At 53.4% G+C, this 17938-nt stretch overlaps 5 protein-coding genes across 5 annotated transcripts; 3 read left to right on the top strand and 2 right to left on the bottom strand.

Annotated features, from left to right (window-relative positions):
- Nucleotides 1-1530: 1530 nt before the first annotated feature.
- ATG13 (autophagy protein 13) lies at nucleotides 1531-4397 on the top strand (the record flags this gene model as incomplete). The annotated part of the gene is made up of 3 exons (XM_051734675.1): nucleotides 1531-1764; nucleotides 1815-1910; nucleotides 1965-4397. 3 exons carry the CDS (start codon nucleotides 1531-1533, stop codon nucleotides 4395-4397), a joined length of 2763 nt encoding a protein of 920 aa, XP_051585549.1.
- A 516-nt stretch (nucleotides 4398-4913) lies between these two features.
- J4E82_008441 (uncharacterized protein) lies at nucleotides 4914-5915 on the bottom strand (the record flags this gene model as incomplete). Its single annotated transcript, XM_051734674.1, has 2 exons — nucleotides 4914-5665; nucleotides 5717-5915. 2 exons carry the CDS (start codon nucleotides 5913-5915, stop codon nucleotides 4914-4916), a joined length of 951 nt encoding a protein of 316 aa, XP_051585548.1.
- Nucleotides 5916-6140: 225 nt separating this feature from the next.
- On the top strand, nucleotides 6141-7675 carry J4E82_008440 (uncharacterized protein; the record flags this gene model as incomplete). The annotated part of the gene is made up of 4 exons (XM_051734673.1): nucleotides 6141-6280; nucleotides 6333-6517; nucleotides 6564-6625; nucleotides 6674-7675. The coding sequence occupies 4 exons, from the start codon at nucleotides 6141-6143 to the stop codon at nucleotides 7673-7675; spliced, it is 1389 nt and encodes a 462-aa protein (XP_051585547.1).
- A 447-nt stretch (nucleotides 7676-8122) lies between these two features.
- J4E82_008439 (uncharacterized protein) lies at nucleotides 8123-11191 on the bottom strand (the record flags this gene model as incomplete). Its single annotated transcript, XM_051734672.1, has 1 exon — nucleotides 8123-11191. One exon carries the CDS (start codon nucleotides 11189-11191, stop codon nucleotides 8123-8125), a length of 3069 nt encoding a protein of 1022 aa, XP_051585546.1.
- Nucleotides 11192-12893: 1702 nt separating this feature from the next.
- On the top strand, nucleotides 12894-15839 carry J4E82_008438 (uncharacterized protein; the record flags this gene model as incomplete). Its single annotated transcript, XM_051734671.1, has 5 exons — nucleotides 12894-12897; nucleotides 12955-13940; nucleotides 13993-14061; nucleotides 14125-15766; nucleotides 15811-15839. The coding sequence occupies 5 exons, from the start codon at nucleotides 12894-12896 to the stop codon at nucleotides 15837-15839; spliced, it is 2730 nt and encodes a 909-aa protein (XP_051585545.1).
- Between the last annotated feature and the right edge of the window lie 2099 nt (nucleotides 15840-17938).

The raw sequence follows: 17938 nt of genomic DNA, 5'->3' as shown, positions 1-17938 counted from the left end.
TTGAGTGCAAAAGTAACGTGAACTGCTGCAGGGCGGAAGCTAGCCTCTGAAGGCTACTCGGACCTAGCGATGAGTTCACGACAAGGGAGCTACAGAGAAGGTCCGAAGACGCGGCGTCAATCACATCATCGAGCAGGCCATGATACCATATCTTGACTGCCATGCATCGATGACTGTCTCTGAACGACGCGCCAAGGCCAGCCCGTGAATATCAAAAGCAAGTGATGGATGCCTCGCAGCGCGTATGCGGCTGGACAGCCACAGGAGCCAATCCGTCCATTCATGCATGGGACATAGGCAGCAGTAGATGTATCGTGCATTCGACTTGTAGTGTCCAAAGTCGGAAGGAAGTACTGCGCAGACCCGCACTCGGACATGCAGGCTATACCCTTGTGCGTAATTGATCGTTCTCATGCGCTCCCACGACGCTGCCTGTTCTCCAGCCCATGACATGGATGATTTACGACGCGGAATCGCGTCTCACCGGCAACGCTATAGCACAGACGATGAGCAGATCTGGTGAGACCGGTCAGAGGCTGTGAAAAGGTAAGGTGAGGCGTCGAACGGTGCTGCATAGCCGGGAAGGCCAGCCAATGACACAATTGGCGGCTGGGATGGCACGCGTTGCTGGCTACAGGCGAGCAGGATTGCGCATTCGCGAAAAGAATGGCGCACCCCAGACAGGCAGCGCAATCAAGGTGGATAGGACGGTGGATAGGTGGATATGTATGCGCGCCTCGATCGGACGGTCTCGATTCGGAGGTGGTGGTGAAGGGCGCTAGCGCGGATCAAGCAGTGGCACTCGTCCATGCCAGCTCCCCCCATGTCTGTGTGAGCTCGCCGAAGCTTCCACATGTCGATGAGCACCTCCATCTTCCCCGGATTTGGCTCAAGTAAGACTGATTTCCCTCGTTGACCCTCACAGTCGCTAGCTTCCTGCAGCTTCCGATAGCTTTATCTTGCCCGGCCGACTACTGCACAGGTGCTGCATCGTTTATCTCGTGGCCGGCCCTTGCCTGGAGCTTAGCTATCTTCCTCGCTCGTCATTCGAACATCGCCGCGTGACTGACTCCCAGCGCATGCGTCCCAACACTCTCTGACTGTTCCAACGCCATCGCCTGCCTTTTCACGCCTCCGTCTGGGCAAAGACTCATCATCCGTATCTAGCTGTCGTCCCACTGCTCTGCGCCCAAATACATCCTCGACCTTCCAGTCGGGTGCTCAGCTTAACTCCGCTGCATCGCCCCAGGCACACACTTCACCCAACCTCAGGTTCCCACGCTGCAGACCATGGCTGCTGCCTGAGCCCTGCCTGCCTTCTGAACAAGTCCCCGCGTGCCCCAGTCTCCTGAGAGACATTTCTGACGGCTACTACGCGAACCTGACACTGGCTGCACTCGTGATGGCTACGCGCATTCATCCTCGCCTGTTTCCGCCGCTACCATAACCGTACTTGACACGCCCTCTGCCCTCGTCGCCAGGCCAGTCACGCCCTCTGCCCTTTTGTACCTGCAGGAGGCCGCCGCCGCCATGCACCCATACTCGCGCCCCTCGCCGCGGACAGCCTCGCCCGCCAGCAACCTCCAAACCAACCCCGCCCGAACCAACAACCAGCGGCATAGCCAGGATATGACTGCGTACTCAACCACCCCGCCCTACAGCGACCGCGGTGCCGAAGAATCAGAAGGCGAGATGATGTCGAGGGGAGAGCCCTCCTCCGAGTCGGATCAGCGGCACTATCAAAAGGTCAACCAAGTCATCCAGGTACGTACCTTTAGTCCCGTCTGGCACTGGGCGTATGCTAACCTCATCAGAACTTCTTCACCAAGTCAGCCCTTGCTGTGATATCATCTCGAGTATCGCTTCCGCCCGGATACAACAAGGATGGCAAGTTGAAGCACAACAAGTGGGTATGTCATCTATAGATGATCCCGACCTTTACACACCTCACTAACACGCCTCAGTTCAATGTCGTACTCCCCGATAGCGACGTGCTCCAACGCCAACTCACCGAGTGGAAACTCATGGATGCCATGGCCGGTCACCATCCATCGCTATGCATCGACATCTATCTGGACGTACAAGGACTCGGCCACAACCAGTCACTCGTTATACACGATGATGAGGGAAAGAGATGGGACGTTGCTGCAGCGCTGAATTCCGCGGATGCCGCCTCTCGATCGTCAGGCCGCACCGGCAAATCCACACAAATCGTGCTTGAGCGCTGGAGGGTGCACGTCGGAGACAAGAGCTCAATACAGCCATCAGAGCTCAATGATCCGCTTCCCAACGTATACAAAAAGGCCGTGGTCACATTCCGGTCGCTATTCGCCTATCTACGCTTCATGCCCGCTTTCAGATACAACAAGGTCATTGCCAAGCAACCTGCAAATGCACCCTCCCTGAAATTGAACTATCGCGTCTCAAATGGCGATTTCAGGAGTCCGCACGTCGATACTCTGAGTTTGCCGCTCTATCCTACCGACGAGAACGACAAGATTACAGAATTAAACACAATCGAGCCCACCAACTCGCCTGTAGGGCCTCTGTGTGTGACAGTCGAGTACCGCACCAACTGCGAGTTTAGTGTAGAAGACTCAGAGTCTCTGCTAAGCTCCCAGTTTATGGGCCTAGACGACACCTACTTTGAGCAAAGAACCCGCCAAGTACCCGGATCGCTTCCTGTCAACAAGATGAATGCGCAGGAGAGTCCTGATATTGGACAAGCATACGGCAGTCTCTCAACCTTCCATCAAGTTGGTCCGCCTACAGGAACGAGCCCAATCTCAGCTCTCCGCGCAGCCCGAGATATGCCCTCATCATCTCCAATGGAATCGCCGCCACAAAAACTGCCACCTAACCATCGCACTGCTCAAGGTTCCAAATCCTCTTTACGCTCTGTAGATACACCACAGTATCAACGGCGGACTTCGGTCTCTTTCCAGCCCTTCAAAGCCGGCTCACTCTCATCGTCTCCAGCCCTTGGAAGTGCGGTGCCTCCGTCTCCCACCAGCTCGTTAGGAAGGCCCGGTAGCTCACTAGGCCGGACTGCTACTCCAAATCCGCTCACCACACCACGCAACCGGACGTCGCTCAATGCGCTCCCACAAACGGCTCTTCGGGCACCTTCATTACCCAACGAAACTGTCATCACTTCTTCTGCGTCAAGCTCACCAAAGCCTGCACCCATCAGCCGTTACAGCAGTAGCTTCGGCCATCGGAGGAGCAAGTTTTCGACAGGGGGTAACAGCAAAACGGAGGACGACAACCTGAGTAGCGGGAAGGGAAGCCTCTCCTCGTCTATGCAACGCGGATCTGATACATTGAACGAGGGCACCGGTGGTAGCTCCGGCGAAGTCAGGACCGACGACGAGAACATCTCGGACTTCCTGAAGCTTCTCGAGTCGAAGAAGGATCTCAAGAGCTTCACTCGGAGCGATCAATCCGCCAAAGCAGCCACTATGCACAAGACTACTGCTCAGCTCTCAAAGTATCAACGGATGCGGGAGTCCCATACTGGACTGGCCGAATCGGTTTCCTCTTCGACGATGCTCCATCGATCGTCATCTTCCTCCAGCCGACACCTATCCAGTGTTCCCGCCATGATTGCTGGTACATCTGTGTCAACGGCTTCTTCGCCTGGCAAACCTATCTCGCCACACACTCCACATACACCAGCTATCCCTTCTCGACTCAGCGCAAATAGCATCGCTGAATACGACCAGCCAATTCGAAGCCGAAGTCGACCTAGTCGAGGGACGCGCGAACATGACCCGATCAACGTAGAAGAGCAGAGCGAGAGCGAAGACCAGAACATGAATGCCATCGCCATACCGACATCACCACGCCCATGGCACTACGCTCGCCGATCGAGCTCCGTCTCTCAGCAAAGACAGACACTACCTGACGATGAACCAGACGTGTTCGGCGTCCGATCGGCCAGTCTGCCATCGGAGGAGGTCGACCGCACTAACGATCCGCATCGTCTGACCAGCGCAGGTCTTACTTCTAGTGGCCTTTTCGCGCAAACGGAGCTACTCGCTAGTGGCAATCGCGATGGCCAAAATCCCGATAACGATTCTCGTGACGAACTGCCCCAGCCGTCGTCAACATCCAACATGCCTGCTAAGCGCGGCACCCCGGCTGGTGCACGCGGACGAGGCGGGTTCTTCTCGCATAGCTCTTCTACAAGCCTCAGCACAGGCGGCACCAGCTCGACTGAGCGTCAGAGCCGCTACAACTTCAACAGTCGCGCCGCAACCAACATCGACGACGACGAACCCTTGCTCTTCCAGATGAGCGAGATTGGTACTGGGGGCTCCCGGCGCAGTCTCGAGGAAGCACGAGGCGGATCGAGCACCAACAGCGGAGGCAAGCGTGGATCGTACTTCCGCTGATCCATTTCCATTCGACGTGACGCATCAAACATTTGCATTTCTCGACATCTATTTACATCTTTGTCATTGGCGTTCATGGGACATGGAGTCGGGATACCTTTACTGTCCCTTTAGCGCTGTTTACATACGTTGCGTATCTTCTTATCAGATTGAGTACCATGGCGGATGGATGGACCCGGCGTTTACAAATTAGGGTTTGCTTCTTGCACACGGCCGGGAAGGACATCTAACTCTCATGTAAGGAGTGGATTTTACATGTGATTGTCATCAGTGTTTGATGCTCAATGGCGCGGAGTTTTGGCATAGGGTACGGACATGGATATGGGTATGGATTCAGATCATCGAGTTAGCGCAGACGCCTTGATTGATCAGTCGTTGCAGTATAAATGAATATGCTATCACTCCGCTCTATCGCACCTGCTTCATTCATGCCATTCAACTCGTGTATTCGTCTAAGCGTGACATTATGTCATGTTATACATACTAATACAGCGCGTCTCTTAAACACGACTCCGTCTACGCCTTGGGCTTGACGCCCTTGTGGATTGCCGCAATCCCGTTCGTCAAATTCTCATAACCCTTGCCCGGCACCAAAAACCCAGCATCCCGAATCATGTTGCTGAACTCCGTCTGACTAGGGAAGCGCGCGATGCTCTCCACAAGATACTGATAACTATCCCTATCCCCCGCGACCAACTGTCCAATCAACGGAATGGCACCGAAACTCCACCGCTGGTACACGGCGTCGAAAAGCGGGTTGTCCACTTTGCTAAACTCAAGACAGGCGAACACGCCACCAGGCTTCAGCACACGGAATGCTTCCTTCAGCGCAATCTCCTTGTGTGTGAAGTTGCGGATACCAAACGCCACGGTATACAGATCGACGCTGGACGAGGGAATCATATCCAGTTTCTCAGCATTCGCCTCTACAAAGTCGAGGCGCGGGGAGCGGGCGTAGGGAGTCTGCAAAGAGCGCTTGCGGCCTTCGGCGAGCATGTCTGGGTTTATGTCTGCGACGGTGACTTTGGTGTGGGCGTCGTGGTTGATGGAGGAGGCGTGGTCGAGCATGCGGAAGGCGATGTCGCCGGTGCCGCCGGCTATGTCGAGGATGTTCATGCCTTGCTGCTTGTCACCGGAGGAGGTGAGGGGGTTGCGGCCTGGGTTCAGGTTGCGGACGAAGTGGTCTTTCCAGAGGCGGTGGATTCCTAGGGACATGAAGTCGTTCATTGAGTCGTAGGATGAGGCGACGGAGGAGAAGACAGCGCCGACTGTTCCGTTAGCATTGCATCCTGTAGATATCGCAGAAATCAATTGCCTACCTCGCTGCTCCTTCAGGGCCTCGGATATCGTCTCAAAGCCAAAATGCGTCGTTTGCGGGCCATCCTGCGGAGACTTCGGGGGTGGCGTCTGCTGCGCCTGTCTGACGGAGCAGGAGAAACACCTATATGGCTCCCTCGCTACTCTCCTCTTGCTTCCATCGAGCAGCTGGCGCCCTATTCTCTGTCGTGAAGCCTGCATGTTGCGACAGTCTGGTGTTGTCGATTGTCGGAATGGCTTGGCGTCGACTTTCTCGAATGCGCAATGACACGCGCATAGACGGCCGGGGGTGCGCTAGCGGCCGCTGGAGAGCAACCAAAGTACCGCGGCCAACATCATGTTACGCCGACGCTTGCCGCCAATCCATCCTTCCCCAGATATTGATATACCGCCCTCCCCGCACTCGTGAAGATGTAGATTGTCAAAATGTCCTTCCGCTATACTTCGCGGATATTACGCTCACAGAGGCTTTCGAGCCTACAGACTCGCCTCAATGGGTCGCGGAATGCTGCAAACACGCCGTGGCAGACATGTCGTGGTGTTGCCTCGACGCCTACTGCTGAGAGGTGTGTATGCCGTCTGGAGGATGCTGAGATGGAAAGCTGACGTCCTTTGCAGAGTTCTCTTCCCTGGAGCCCTGAACAGCGAGTTTACGAATACTATGGAGTTTATGCAACCCGCTCAAGCCCAAGCGATATCGACGTACCGTGTCATGAACCAGTATGGAGAGATCATAGACAAAGAGATTGGCGTAGAGACCACAGACGAGGAGGCTCTTGTGATTTACAAGAACATGGTTAAGCGTCAGTGAATTTGCTCCTCAGTCCAAACACTATTGACGGGTTGTAGTGAGCATAATGGATCTCCTCATGTTCGAAGCGCAACGGCAAGGAAGACTGTCATTCTACATGGTAGGTCAAACACCAACTATGTGTGGAGTTATATACTGATGAAACAAGGTCTCCGCAGGCGAAGAAGGCATATCCATCGGCTCCGCGAGCGCCCTCTCTCCTGCCGACGTCATCTTCTGCCAATACCGTGAATCAGGCGTCTACCTCCAGCGCGGTTTCACCCTCTCCTCGTTCGTGAACCAACTCTTCGCAAACGCAAAGGATAACGGACTCGGACGAAACATGCCCGTCCACTACGGAAGCAAAGAGCTCAACATCCACACCATCAGCTCAACACTGGCGACGCAAATACCCCATGCAGCAGGCGCCGCGTACGCACTCAAGATGCAAAACATCCAGAACCCAGAGACCGAACCACGAGTAGCAGTATGTTACTTTGGCGAAGGCGCAGCCAGCGAGGGAGACTTCCATGCCGCCCTCAACATCGCAGCCACCCGCCAAGTACCCTGCATCTTCATCTGCCGTAACAACGGCTACGCCATCTCCACACCCACATCCGACCAATACCGCGGTGACGGAATCGCCTCCCGTGGCGCAGGCTACGGCATCGCTACCCTCCGCGTAGACGGCAACGACATCTTCGCTGTCCGCCGCGCAACAGCCGAAGCACGCCGTCTGGCTCTACACGATGGCGGCCGACCTGTGCTCATCGAAATGATGGCATACCGCGTCGGCCACCACAGCACATCAGACGACTCCTTCGCGTACCGCCAACGCGTCGAAGTCGAGGACTGGAAACGCCGCGACAACCCCATCACGCGACTTAGAAAGTGGCTTGAAGGCAAAGAACTGTGGGACGACGCCAAAGAGAAGGAACTTCGAAGCTCGACGAGGAAAGAAGTACTTAGGGCGTTTGAAGAGGCGGAAAAGGAGAAGAAGCCTAGCATCAAGAATGCGTTCGAGGGGGTGTGGGAGGAGCTGACTGAGGAGCAGAGGGGTCACGTTGAGGAGTTAAAGGATATCCTGGTTAGGTATCCGAAGGAGTACGATCTTGGGTCGTTTGAGGGTGGACTGAAGGGGTTGGATGACTTGCTTGAGAAGAAGAAATAGAATATAGATTCTGTACTTGCATAGGCGGTGGCTTCTTGTATGCACAAGGATCGCATCGTTCATTATGACTGTTGATGCTGCAAATATTTCGATATTTCAGTATACCAATTTGCATCCAGCCTGACTTTCAGTTCCCACCACATCCCTCGAGTCAAATGAGACATATCCCTAGCAGATCAACTATTCCTTATCTCAAAGATTGTCGAACATGACGCTCTAGGCCCATGACGTAGCAGCCCTAACAGCCCATCTCATCACACACTACAGATGTAGCACGAAGCCATCAAGGTACCCGAGCACGTGAAGCGGCAGGCAACGGGCGGTCGCAGCTAGCTGAAGCTTTGCACAACATGTCAAAAGCTGTGCGATGTGACGCATATGCACGTTACATTGATCAGGTTTGCAAAGAAAGAAATTAAATTGCGCGGGTATCTAGTGTCATCTGTGTTACGTAGCATCGACCAGCCAGTCGGGATCTGCGTCTTCGTCTTCGGGGTCTTCCATCATGAGTGAACCGGTCTCTGATGGAGATGAGGAGGGTGGAGAAGGCATTTCGGCGTCGGTGTTGGGGTTCGATATGAGCTTGGATTCCTCATCTCGCTCCATAGACCTCTTCTTTGCTTGTTCTTCTGCGCTTGTTTCATTTGTACCTGGCACTTCTTCGGGTATGAAACCTCCCGCGTCATCTGCAGGGCCATCAAGCGGTGCGGTTCCGCCCTCCGATTTGACAGCATTTCCAGACGGGCCGGCCTCATCTGAGCCATCACGGACGAAGCCTCCGCCTTCTTCTTCATCCTCGGAAGAGTAGATCTGACCAAAGCTACTTCTACGCCGAGGGAGCAACTGCTGTGAGTCTAGGATTGAGCTTTCAAAGCTTTGATGTCGATTCAAACTGATGGGTGCTGCACGATCGCTCTCATCTGGTATGAAACCACCGCCACCATCACCATCATCGTCATTGTCCGGCAGGAACCCGCCGACTCCGTAATCCTGCTCTGGTGGTTGGTAGCCACGAGCTGACGGTTCGGCGATATCTCCTTCGTCGGGGAAGAAGCCTCCTGCCATCTCCTGTGCCGCCAGCTCTTTGTCTTCTTTGCTGATCTCCTCTTGCACGTCGATAGCCGGGCCTCTTTCGCCATCAATCTCAATGGCATTGACCCGTTGTGCAATACGTAGACCGAGGAAGAAGCGTCGCCAAAGTCGTAGGGATTCAATCCTGCGCGCTTCGGCCTCAGCTTCTTCCTGCTGGTGCTCCATGCCGTCAATGACCGCTTGCACAGCATCTGCATACTCCTGGGCGACTACAACACCTTGGATGATTGCAGTACCATGGCGACCCTTGAAGGAAAAGCCAGTCACTGCATCTGCAAAGTCTACACCGACGATACGCGCTGCTTTCGACGCGAGCTTGTGTCGGATATGCGTACCACCAGGCGGACACATGGATGGGACGTAGAGGTCAAGGTTCCCGTAGGCATTGCGCGGCACGCGACCTCGGACAACTGGAGGAGGGACATAGAGCTCGGTCTGGAACTCTGCGAAGAGACCAGCCCCAACTTCATCAGCTTCTTCATCGACATCCATATCTGCGCCGATTGAAGGTCTCCTTCCCTTCTTGGGCTTCGCACGCTTGAGTGGCTGTTCGCCGACTTTCACGTCTCGACCCATGCGATACCATTTGTCCGCTGTCCGGACCAAATGTACGTTTGTGCGACGGTAGATAGGTTCCATCTTAGGATTCATAGCGCTACCACAGTTGACTTTGCCGACCACGTTCAGGGGGTGTATCACCTCATTATGCTTGAGATGTCGCTCGAGAACATAGACTGGATGGCCTCTGAAATCTTGCACGTTCTTTGGAATGCCTTCCGCTGCTTCCTTGCGGGCCAAAGTCGCGTCTTCCATTTGGTCTCTGTCAAGAGTGGTTCTACGCTCGAAGAAGCTCATCGTACGGCGCCACCATCTGTTTCCATCAGGAGTACTTTCGACGCGGTATTTCCGCGTCTTGGCATTGTACGCTTTCGCGTATCTTCGTGTGACGTCCTTGGCGGTATAATCTTCATCAAACGCTATCGCATAGGAAAGACTGTTCTGGGAGAAGCTAAGGGGCGGCTCTAGCTTCTCAGGCGAATTGACAGTAAACGTTGAGTGTGTATCGATTGGTACCCACTTCTGGTACGAAGGATTAAGCACTTCGACCCAGTATACTGGATACGGCGTATGGTAGGCTTTCTGCTTCTTAGGCGTTACACCTGTTTTATTGAGGACGGCATGTCGCTCCCCCATCACACGTTCAAGTCTCGAGAGCTTCTTGTTACGAGGACCTTGCGACTTGGGTTTTGTCGGGCTTGGCTCTGCCGGCTTATTGTACGGGTCGATGACTATGGTGTTCTTCTGAGCGCTCGGCTTTTGCGGCGTCGCTCGCTCGGCTGCAGAAGAAAAAGGCAGCGGTTGTAACGAACATACTAGTCTGACCTCAATCCCAATGCCGCGGAGAAGGGCACAAAACAACTGCGTCCCTACATCTTGTGAGCCCTGTAAAGTGTGTGCCGCGGTACGAAACTCGTCCTTGTCCATCGGGTCATCAAGGTCGTCAAAGTCTGAGAACGGCCGGATAACAGCTTCGGCTTCGGCCCATCTAGGCTTGTACATGCCTTGAGCCGTGATTCTGAACCGCTTCGACCACAGCACCTTGAGCTCGTTCATGCCATCTATGAAGTGTTTCGAGGCCGAGTACTGTGACAGGTCGGGATTTGGTACCAGGTTAGACAAGGTTTTGGAAGGCACAATCTTGCGTAGTGTGCTCTGCACTCTCCTGTCGTTACACCAGGCATTTCTGCGATGGACATGGTAGAGCAGACAAAGAATGTGCATCTTATGTATATCGACGCGTCGCTTCTTTTCGACCGATGTTATCGCCCGCCGGCGTACCTTTCTCCTGGTCCCCGTGTCCTCCGTCTTCTTGACTCCCATGGTGATAGATATGTCGCCAATCTGGGGCGCAGCTTCGACACCTTCGTCAGGGTCGTCGGTATCGTCGCCGTCAGCAAGCGCGTCTTCCCACTCCATATCGCTGTCATCTGACTCGTCCGAGTCGATGATGGTCTGTCGCACTCGTTCGCTCGCGTGTGGCTCTTCATTGATGGTAGATTGAGCTGGAGCAGTGGGCCGCGATCGCGTGTGCGACGGCATCTGGGACTGTGATGGCGCATCTTTGGATTGCGATGACGCAGGAGATGATGATTCGGGAGCACCGGTAATCGATCCCTGCTGTCGTACTGGTTCAGTGTGGTGCTCAGGGCTTTTTTGTCTTCCTGGAGGCGCCGTCTTTCTTTTCTTGAGCGGGGGTTCCTTCTCGTCTGCGCTGGTGGGTTTTGACGTCTGCTCTTCGCGCAGCATTTCCTGGAAAACGGCTGGCACACCCTCATCCTCCTGCGCCTTCTTTGCGCTCCGTGTCGATCGCCTCGGAGTAGCCGTTTCCGCGGGCTTTCGCGACCTTCCTCGCGCGCCTGCCATGCTTACTGTCACCTGTAGAGTCGGCGTGATGAGTGTGGATGCGAAGGCTGTGATATTTGCGGTCGAGAGCTACACAGCGCAACAACACTAGTCATGGCTACGACAAGCGGAGATACGGATGCATGCAGTCCTGGCCGTTTGTGGGCGTATTGCCTTGCTGCGGTTCGGCATTGGAGCGGATGAATGCCAACTCTGATGACGCAATCTTTGAAAAGCGCGCTATCACGTGTTGGGCCAAGCTCACGCGTCTGCTTCTGTGCACCACATACCCCACCAGAATCAGTGCTTGAATTACATAGTCGTCAATTTTGGTCCACACGCAGCTAACGCCACGATTTGAGACGAATGCGCGCCCCACATGTCCATTGCGGCTCCCATGTGTCGTGCCCACCACTTCAACAGACAGATCGGTTGGTCGTGATGGACCATGTATCGCACTTATGCAACCTGATACCAAAATGATCCTATAAACTAAAGGTACTCGGTGAACTCAACACTTACCTCATCAAAGCCAGATACAACGACTACCTGCAGACTGGTTTACTTGAGTGCAACTCAGAAGCAATAAGCTTCGTCGTACAGGCCGGCGTGCTCTTTGAGACTGGTACCCGAGCGCCACGAAGGTTACTACCATATAAAACCGGTAGCCTATCGTTCTTACCCAGGTCGGTATCGCTTGTGCGCCTTGTGGAAAGTGTACCACAGGTGTCAGTATGATTGTGGGTATCAGCAGTCTACCGCTACTCAGGGTTATGATCATTCTCAAAGAAGCTTGATACAGAAGTCGGTAGAAGAACGAAGTATGTTGGTCATAGAGGTGTCTGGTATTGGCAGCGTCCATGTTTATGAGTACTACAACGTCGTGGCTACCCTCTATATCACACCTTTGCCCCTACCACATTCAGGAAGACACGATTGCCAAGTGCCTACTGTCTTTCCACCTCTGGTTTGCATCTCTGAACAACACTATCAACGCCAACATCAACATTAGTATTAACACCAGGATCACAATCTATCATTACGAGAACTACTTGTCATGGAGATGTCCATGGTTACCGCTGTAAGTGGGCGTACTCTCCGCACCCGTCTCCAAGGAATCTATCCTACGGACAGTCAAGATCAGACAACAACATCACCTGCGCCCAATCCGCATGAGGACGAGTACCCGGTACGAACACCATATACCAACTCTTCGTATTCTCGGGCTGAAGAGCCGGAGCCTGTTACCTTCCCAACCAACGGGGTTCAATACATGAATCAAGCGTCAGGGTCAAGACCAGAGAACACAGCTTCTTCACATACAGAGTCCCAGCCTTGGCATCTAGCACCATCTAGAATACGCTTTTGTAGTCCCTCATCTTCGGATAGTGAGATCGCTGCGACACCGCTGAACCTTGATGGAGCGCCAGATCTAGCATCCCAATCAGAAGCACCAAACCCACCGTGGGGAAATTGTCCTTTCCCCCACGTACAAACCAAGGAATATATAGAGAATCCAGCACCAGTAGCTGAACCTGATCCGACGCCAATGCCTGTTCCACGGGCCAAGTCACATCATCGACCGCTTTGGGCAGTTTCCAGTTGCTGCTTAGCACGCCGAACCCATTCACCTCCAGCGACGACCCATAGCGAAGATGATCAAATTTCTATCAAGACAGAGAGGGACTCTAGTTTCGATGAACCACATGACCATCATAACACTATGGGTACTTGCTGCTCGGAGTTGCATCACTCAAGTGTGGACTCCTCGCTAAAAAATCTAGGGGAAACCACGATTTCTGGCGAACATGATGACCCTGAGCTCGGTCCTCCGAACTTCGAGCGTGTCGTTCTCCGAATCGATGGCCTCAAGTGTGGATGTTGTGAGTCGGGTCTTTCACGAATCGTTGAACGCGTCCCGAATATCAAGAACTTTCAGCTGAACACTGTACTTGCTCGAGTTGAGTTAGAGCTGGATACCAATCGTCTCTCGGTTAGCAAAGTTATCAAGATGCTAGAAACCAGGACCGGATACAGATTCGAGGAGCAGATGGTATCCGACGGTCAAGTCTTGGAGGTCATCGTCACCGACCCTAGGCGCATGCAGCACGCCGGTCGACCAGATGGTGTCATACGCCTTAAAGTCCCTGAACGAGCGCCGTGGCGTCCTTTCGCTGTGCTAAGTGGGCGCACCAGCACAACTCTGAAGGAAACGACCACAGACGACGCCGATGGAGATTGCGAAATTCCAAAGATCCGCGTACCACCGACCAAGATATACTACGATGCAACCATAATAGGGGCCCGAGATGTTCTCAGGCACTATCGTCAATTTGACCCAGATCTACGCCTGGCGCCTATGGCTGCAGACCCGGGGCTTGATTTAGGAGCAAAGCAGACCATAAGAGCCCTGAAATGGTTTTTGCTGTCACTCATCTTCACGATCCCCGTCCTCGTATTCGCCTGGACACCTGTCGGGAGACGCTCTAGAGGTCCTCCCAACTCAATCTATCTCCCCGGTTTACACACCTCCCTAGCACTCGCCACTGTAGTGCAGATCATCGCCTTGAAAGAGTTTTTCCCAGGCGCAATGCGGTCACTTTACCACTCTCGCGTCTTCGAGATGGACTTCCTGATCGCGTTCAGTACGACAATGGCCTACAGCTTTAGCGTCGCTTCTTACATCTTCCAAGTCAGAGGCAAGCCACTAGAGACGGGGTCGTTCTTCGAGACGTCTACTCTCCTGGTAACACTGATCTTGCTGGGTCGTGTTAGTGGCATATCTACTTACATATAAGACGAAAGCTGACGCCTGTCTTCAGGCCATCAACGAGTTCGCCCGTTTTCGCGCCGCAAAGTCGGTATCGTTCCGATCTCTTCAGGTTGACGAGGTGAGTCCAGAGCGTTCGAGACACAGGTGACACGAGCGCTGATTCTGCTCCTCACTTCTGCAGGTCACGCTTATTGCCCATCCGGAGGAGTCCAACTCTTGGTCCAACGCCCCGACAACCAAGATTGACACTCGGCTACTCCAATACGGTGACTTCTTCACGATACCGCCTCATACCATGGTAGCCACGGATGGTGTTGTTGTGTATGGAGGCTCCAATGTCGACGAGTCCATGATAACTGGCGAATTCAAACCCAATGCGAAAGGCCTGGACTCCGAAGTCTTTGCCGGCACCAACAACGGGGATAGGTTCCTGGTGGCGAGGCTGACAAAGCTCCCTCACGAGAACTCTGTGCAGCGAATCGCAGCTTTGGTGGAAGACGCAGAATTGACAAAGCCGGGAGCACAAGCACTTGCGGACCAGATCGCTGGTTGGTTTGTGCCTGTAATGGCCTCAATCGGGCTCACAGTCTTTCTCATCTGGCTCTTCGTCGACAAGTACCACAACAAGAAGGATTGGCGGAGTGCGGTACTGTCAGCGATTACCTATGCTATTGCTACATTAATTGTGTCGTGTCCTTGCGCTATCGGGCTCGCTGTGCCTATGGTTGTACTCATCGCGAGCGGAGTAGCGGCACGATATGGTATCATCTTCAGAGATCCACAGAAGCTCGAGATCGCGCGCAATGTTACGGATGTCATCTTTGACAAAACCGGAACTATAACTACCGGAACGCTCAAGGTCGTTAATGTTCCCAGGTACCGTCATACAGATCACGCTCATACAAAGGGCCTGCTGATGGGCCTCTTGAAGGACATCAAGCACCCTGTGTCTATGGGGATCTCGAGCTGGCTGGCACAAGATAGGCTTGTCCACAAAGACTTCCAACCTCTGGAAGTCACAAACATTATCAGTGTTCCCGGTCAAGGAGTCCAAGGCACATGCGCGAAGACAGGAGTTGAGATCCGGGCCGGGAACGCCGAGTGGCTGGATATTAACGTGATGGGACCAGAGACCAATACGATGTGCTACTACACGTATGGCGGAGATCTTCGCGCCAGCTTCGAGCTGATGGACCACCCTCGCCCAGGAGCGGAAATGGTAATTCAGAAACTGCTAGCCCGAGGGGTCAAAGTGCACATGCTGAGTGGCGACACTGCCGGCGCCGTTACTAGCATTGCCAACAGGCTCTACATCCCTGAGGGAAACACCAAGGCATGTTGCAAGCCGGAAGGCAAGATAAACTACGTACGCGACCTCCAAACACCCGGAAAAGTCGTCATGTTCGTGGGTGACGGGACGAATGACTCTGTGGCGCTCAAGCAGGCGCATGTCGGAGTCCATCTCAACCAAGGCTCAGACATCGCAAAGAGCGCGGCTGATGTAGTCCTTATGACCACACGTCTCCACGATATTCTGATCCTACTCGACATTTCCTTCGCTGCATACCGACGTATACTTCTGAACTTCAGCTGGTCGGCCTTGTACAATGTAGCCGTCATCCTCCTGGCAGCCGGCGCGCTCGTCAAGGTAGGCGACCAAATCAGGATCAAACCGCAGTGGGCTGGGCTGGGTGAGCTCGTCAGCGTCTTGCCCGTTGTCTTGATTGCATTCCAGATGCGATGGCGGGACTATGGCAAGAATTACAGGATGATCGAGGCGGAGTATCAGAAGGTCGAGGCGCCGAGGCGAGAGCGTCGTATACGTACGCGTGGTAGCTCTTCGGCTGATGGTACTGGGTGCTGTGAGATCCCAACGACGAGGTTGGCGCAGGTTGATGCTTTTACGAGGAGGAATGACAGGAGCAGGCTTCGGAAGTTTCTTCTGGGGAGTGCGTCATGAGGATGTTTTCTTGATGTATTTGTATTTTGCTTTTTGCGGCATTATGAGCATAGCGTAGAATGGACTGGCACCAAGTCTTTCTCCACCAAGCGTATTCTTGATGAGCTGTGGTTCTCACAATTAGAACCCAACCTAAAGGCAGACCTTGCTACTAACTCTATTAGTTGCAACCTGTACAACTATGTATCTGGGAAACGAATCCGTAAAAACAGGTAAAGTTAGATTATACGAGCTTCTTCCCAATCTCACGTCTTCTCCCAACGCTTCTTTTCCCGCACCACTTTTGAGACGCTCGTTCTCCCTTCGTAGTCAGTTGTGCCGTTGCAACAGGTCGTTTGTTACGTTCGCTCAATGGAGGTGAATCTTAACGACATGGTCTTCCCAATTTGGTGGAACGCCTTCTCCATCCATCAAGCCATGCACATATGTATCTCCAACGAGTGTGTAGTGGCCTTGGGACGCATTCAGGACCGGCCGCAGGCAGAGTGGTACGTTCGATCCCAGCAATATAGCGATCGAGTCATCAGGAAGCATTTCCGGTGGCCCTAGCCCCATGCGGCCGTCCTCTGTGATGAAGAATCTTCGATAAGCGCTATTCATATCACAAGATCGGAGAAAGCCACGGATATGATCATCGTCGCTCTCATACCGCGTATTTCTGATCTCTTTGTTCTCCGCTCGAGCTTTAAGCCAGCTCCAAAACGCTCTACTGAGACAAGCCACATCTATGTCTCCGAGCCTCTTGAAGATGTTTCCTGAGTGCTCAGGCCGATGCCAAATATCCCTTGTAAAAGATGACCACATCCAACAATCCTGAGCCATTGTTCTCAAGAACCACTCTTCTTGTGTTTGTCTCCGTGAATGGGGAAGGTGTATTTCCTCTCCAAGCCCAACCATACGATAACATATCTTGACATTCTCGACATAGGCCTTCGGACTAGTATCAGGACTGGAAAGAATCGGACTGACTCGGGAAATTCTAAGCTTTGGTTCAAAGCCGTCAACCATGAGAATATCGTCTCGCCTTTCGACGTTGACCCCGCAGCGACCGTCTGCGGAGAACAGTAAGGAGCAACCGTCTCTAACTCTTGCAGCCTGAGTGTGATCCGGGGTCCTTACGCTTCTCTCAGTAACCCAGGAGGGTACTCCTGGTATTCCGGATATGGTGGTGCCCATCAGAAATCCCAATGAGCCGCCAGTCTCAATGTCGTGGAGGATTGCTTGCATGAATACTTCTTTCGGCGACATGTTGTAGTCAGGGGCTACGGGAGATGCGCCTCGCCAATCATCTACTAGCCCGAGTATCCCAAAGACCTTGTCCCGAATATCCACCGCATCGCGCAGATGTGTTTGACGCATGATCTGACGCAAGCTCAATTTCCGGCCTCGATTTTTCATCTCCTTCATCATTCCTGCACCGCTGTGCATATTGGATAACAACTGATCTATGATCTCGACGTCACTGTATGGTAGCGATGACTTCAGCTCCTCACAGCAGTATTTGTCATGACGATCTGACAGTTCAACTGCATCTGTAACTACCTTCCACGGGACAGTGATGTTGCAGTAAACCACAGTGGCCTCACGAGCAAGAACTGTCTCTTGAACGACCCAGATCCTTGTCCACCAAGGGTTAGAGAGTAACGTGTTCCCAGCTCGAACAACCGCCGGCCATTTGTGCTTGGGGATCAATTTGCGCTCTTTCACGTCAAAGAACGGCACTTCGGATAGATGTATATCCATAGCACGGGTCCCCAGATAGACGAAGAGTCCGAGTGCGTCTTCTGTCTCTTCATCTGGCTGGTGTTCTAGGTCATCTTTCTCGAAGTAAGATTCTAGAACTTTCATGTCTGTGCCGTCTTTGAACCAGTGGATGATATCTGGTCGTGCTACAGGAGCTTGCGATTCACGTCCATAACCCAGCCAGATGAAGACTTCCTGAGCAGAACTGTATATCTCGCCCATAAGCTGCACCTGTTGAGATCGCTCGTTTACATCCGACTGGTTGATGCACGCTGCATCCGCGTAGATAATC

This window comes from Alternaria postmessia (genome assembly GCF_024291825.1).
Source record: "Alternaria postmessia strain BMP 2775 chromosome Unknown scaffold_68, whole genome shotgun sequence".
Taxonomy (NCBI): Eukaryota; Fungi; Ascomycota; class Dothideomycetes; order Pleosporales; family Pleosporaceae; genus Alternaria; species Alternaria postmessia.
The sequence above is the reverse complement of the archived record's forward strand: the minus strand, read 5'-3'. Positions and strand labels throughout refer to the sequence as shown.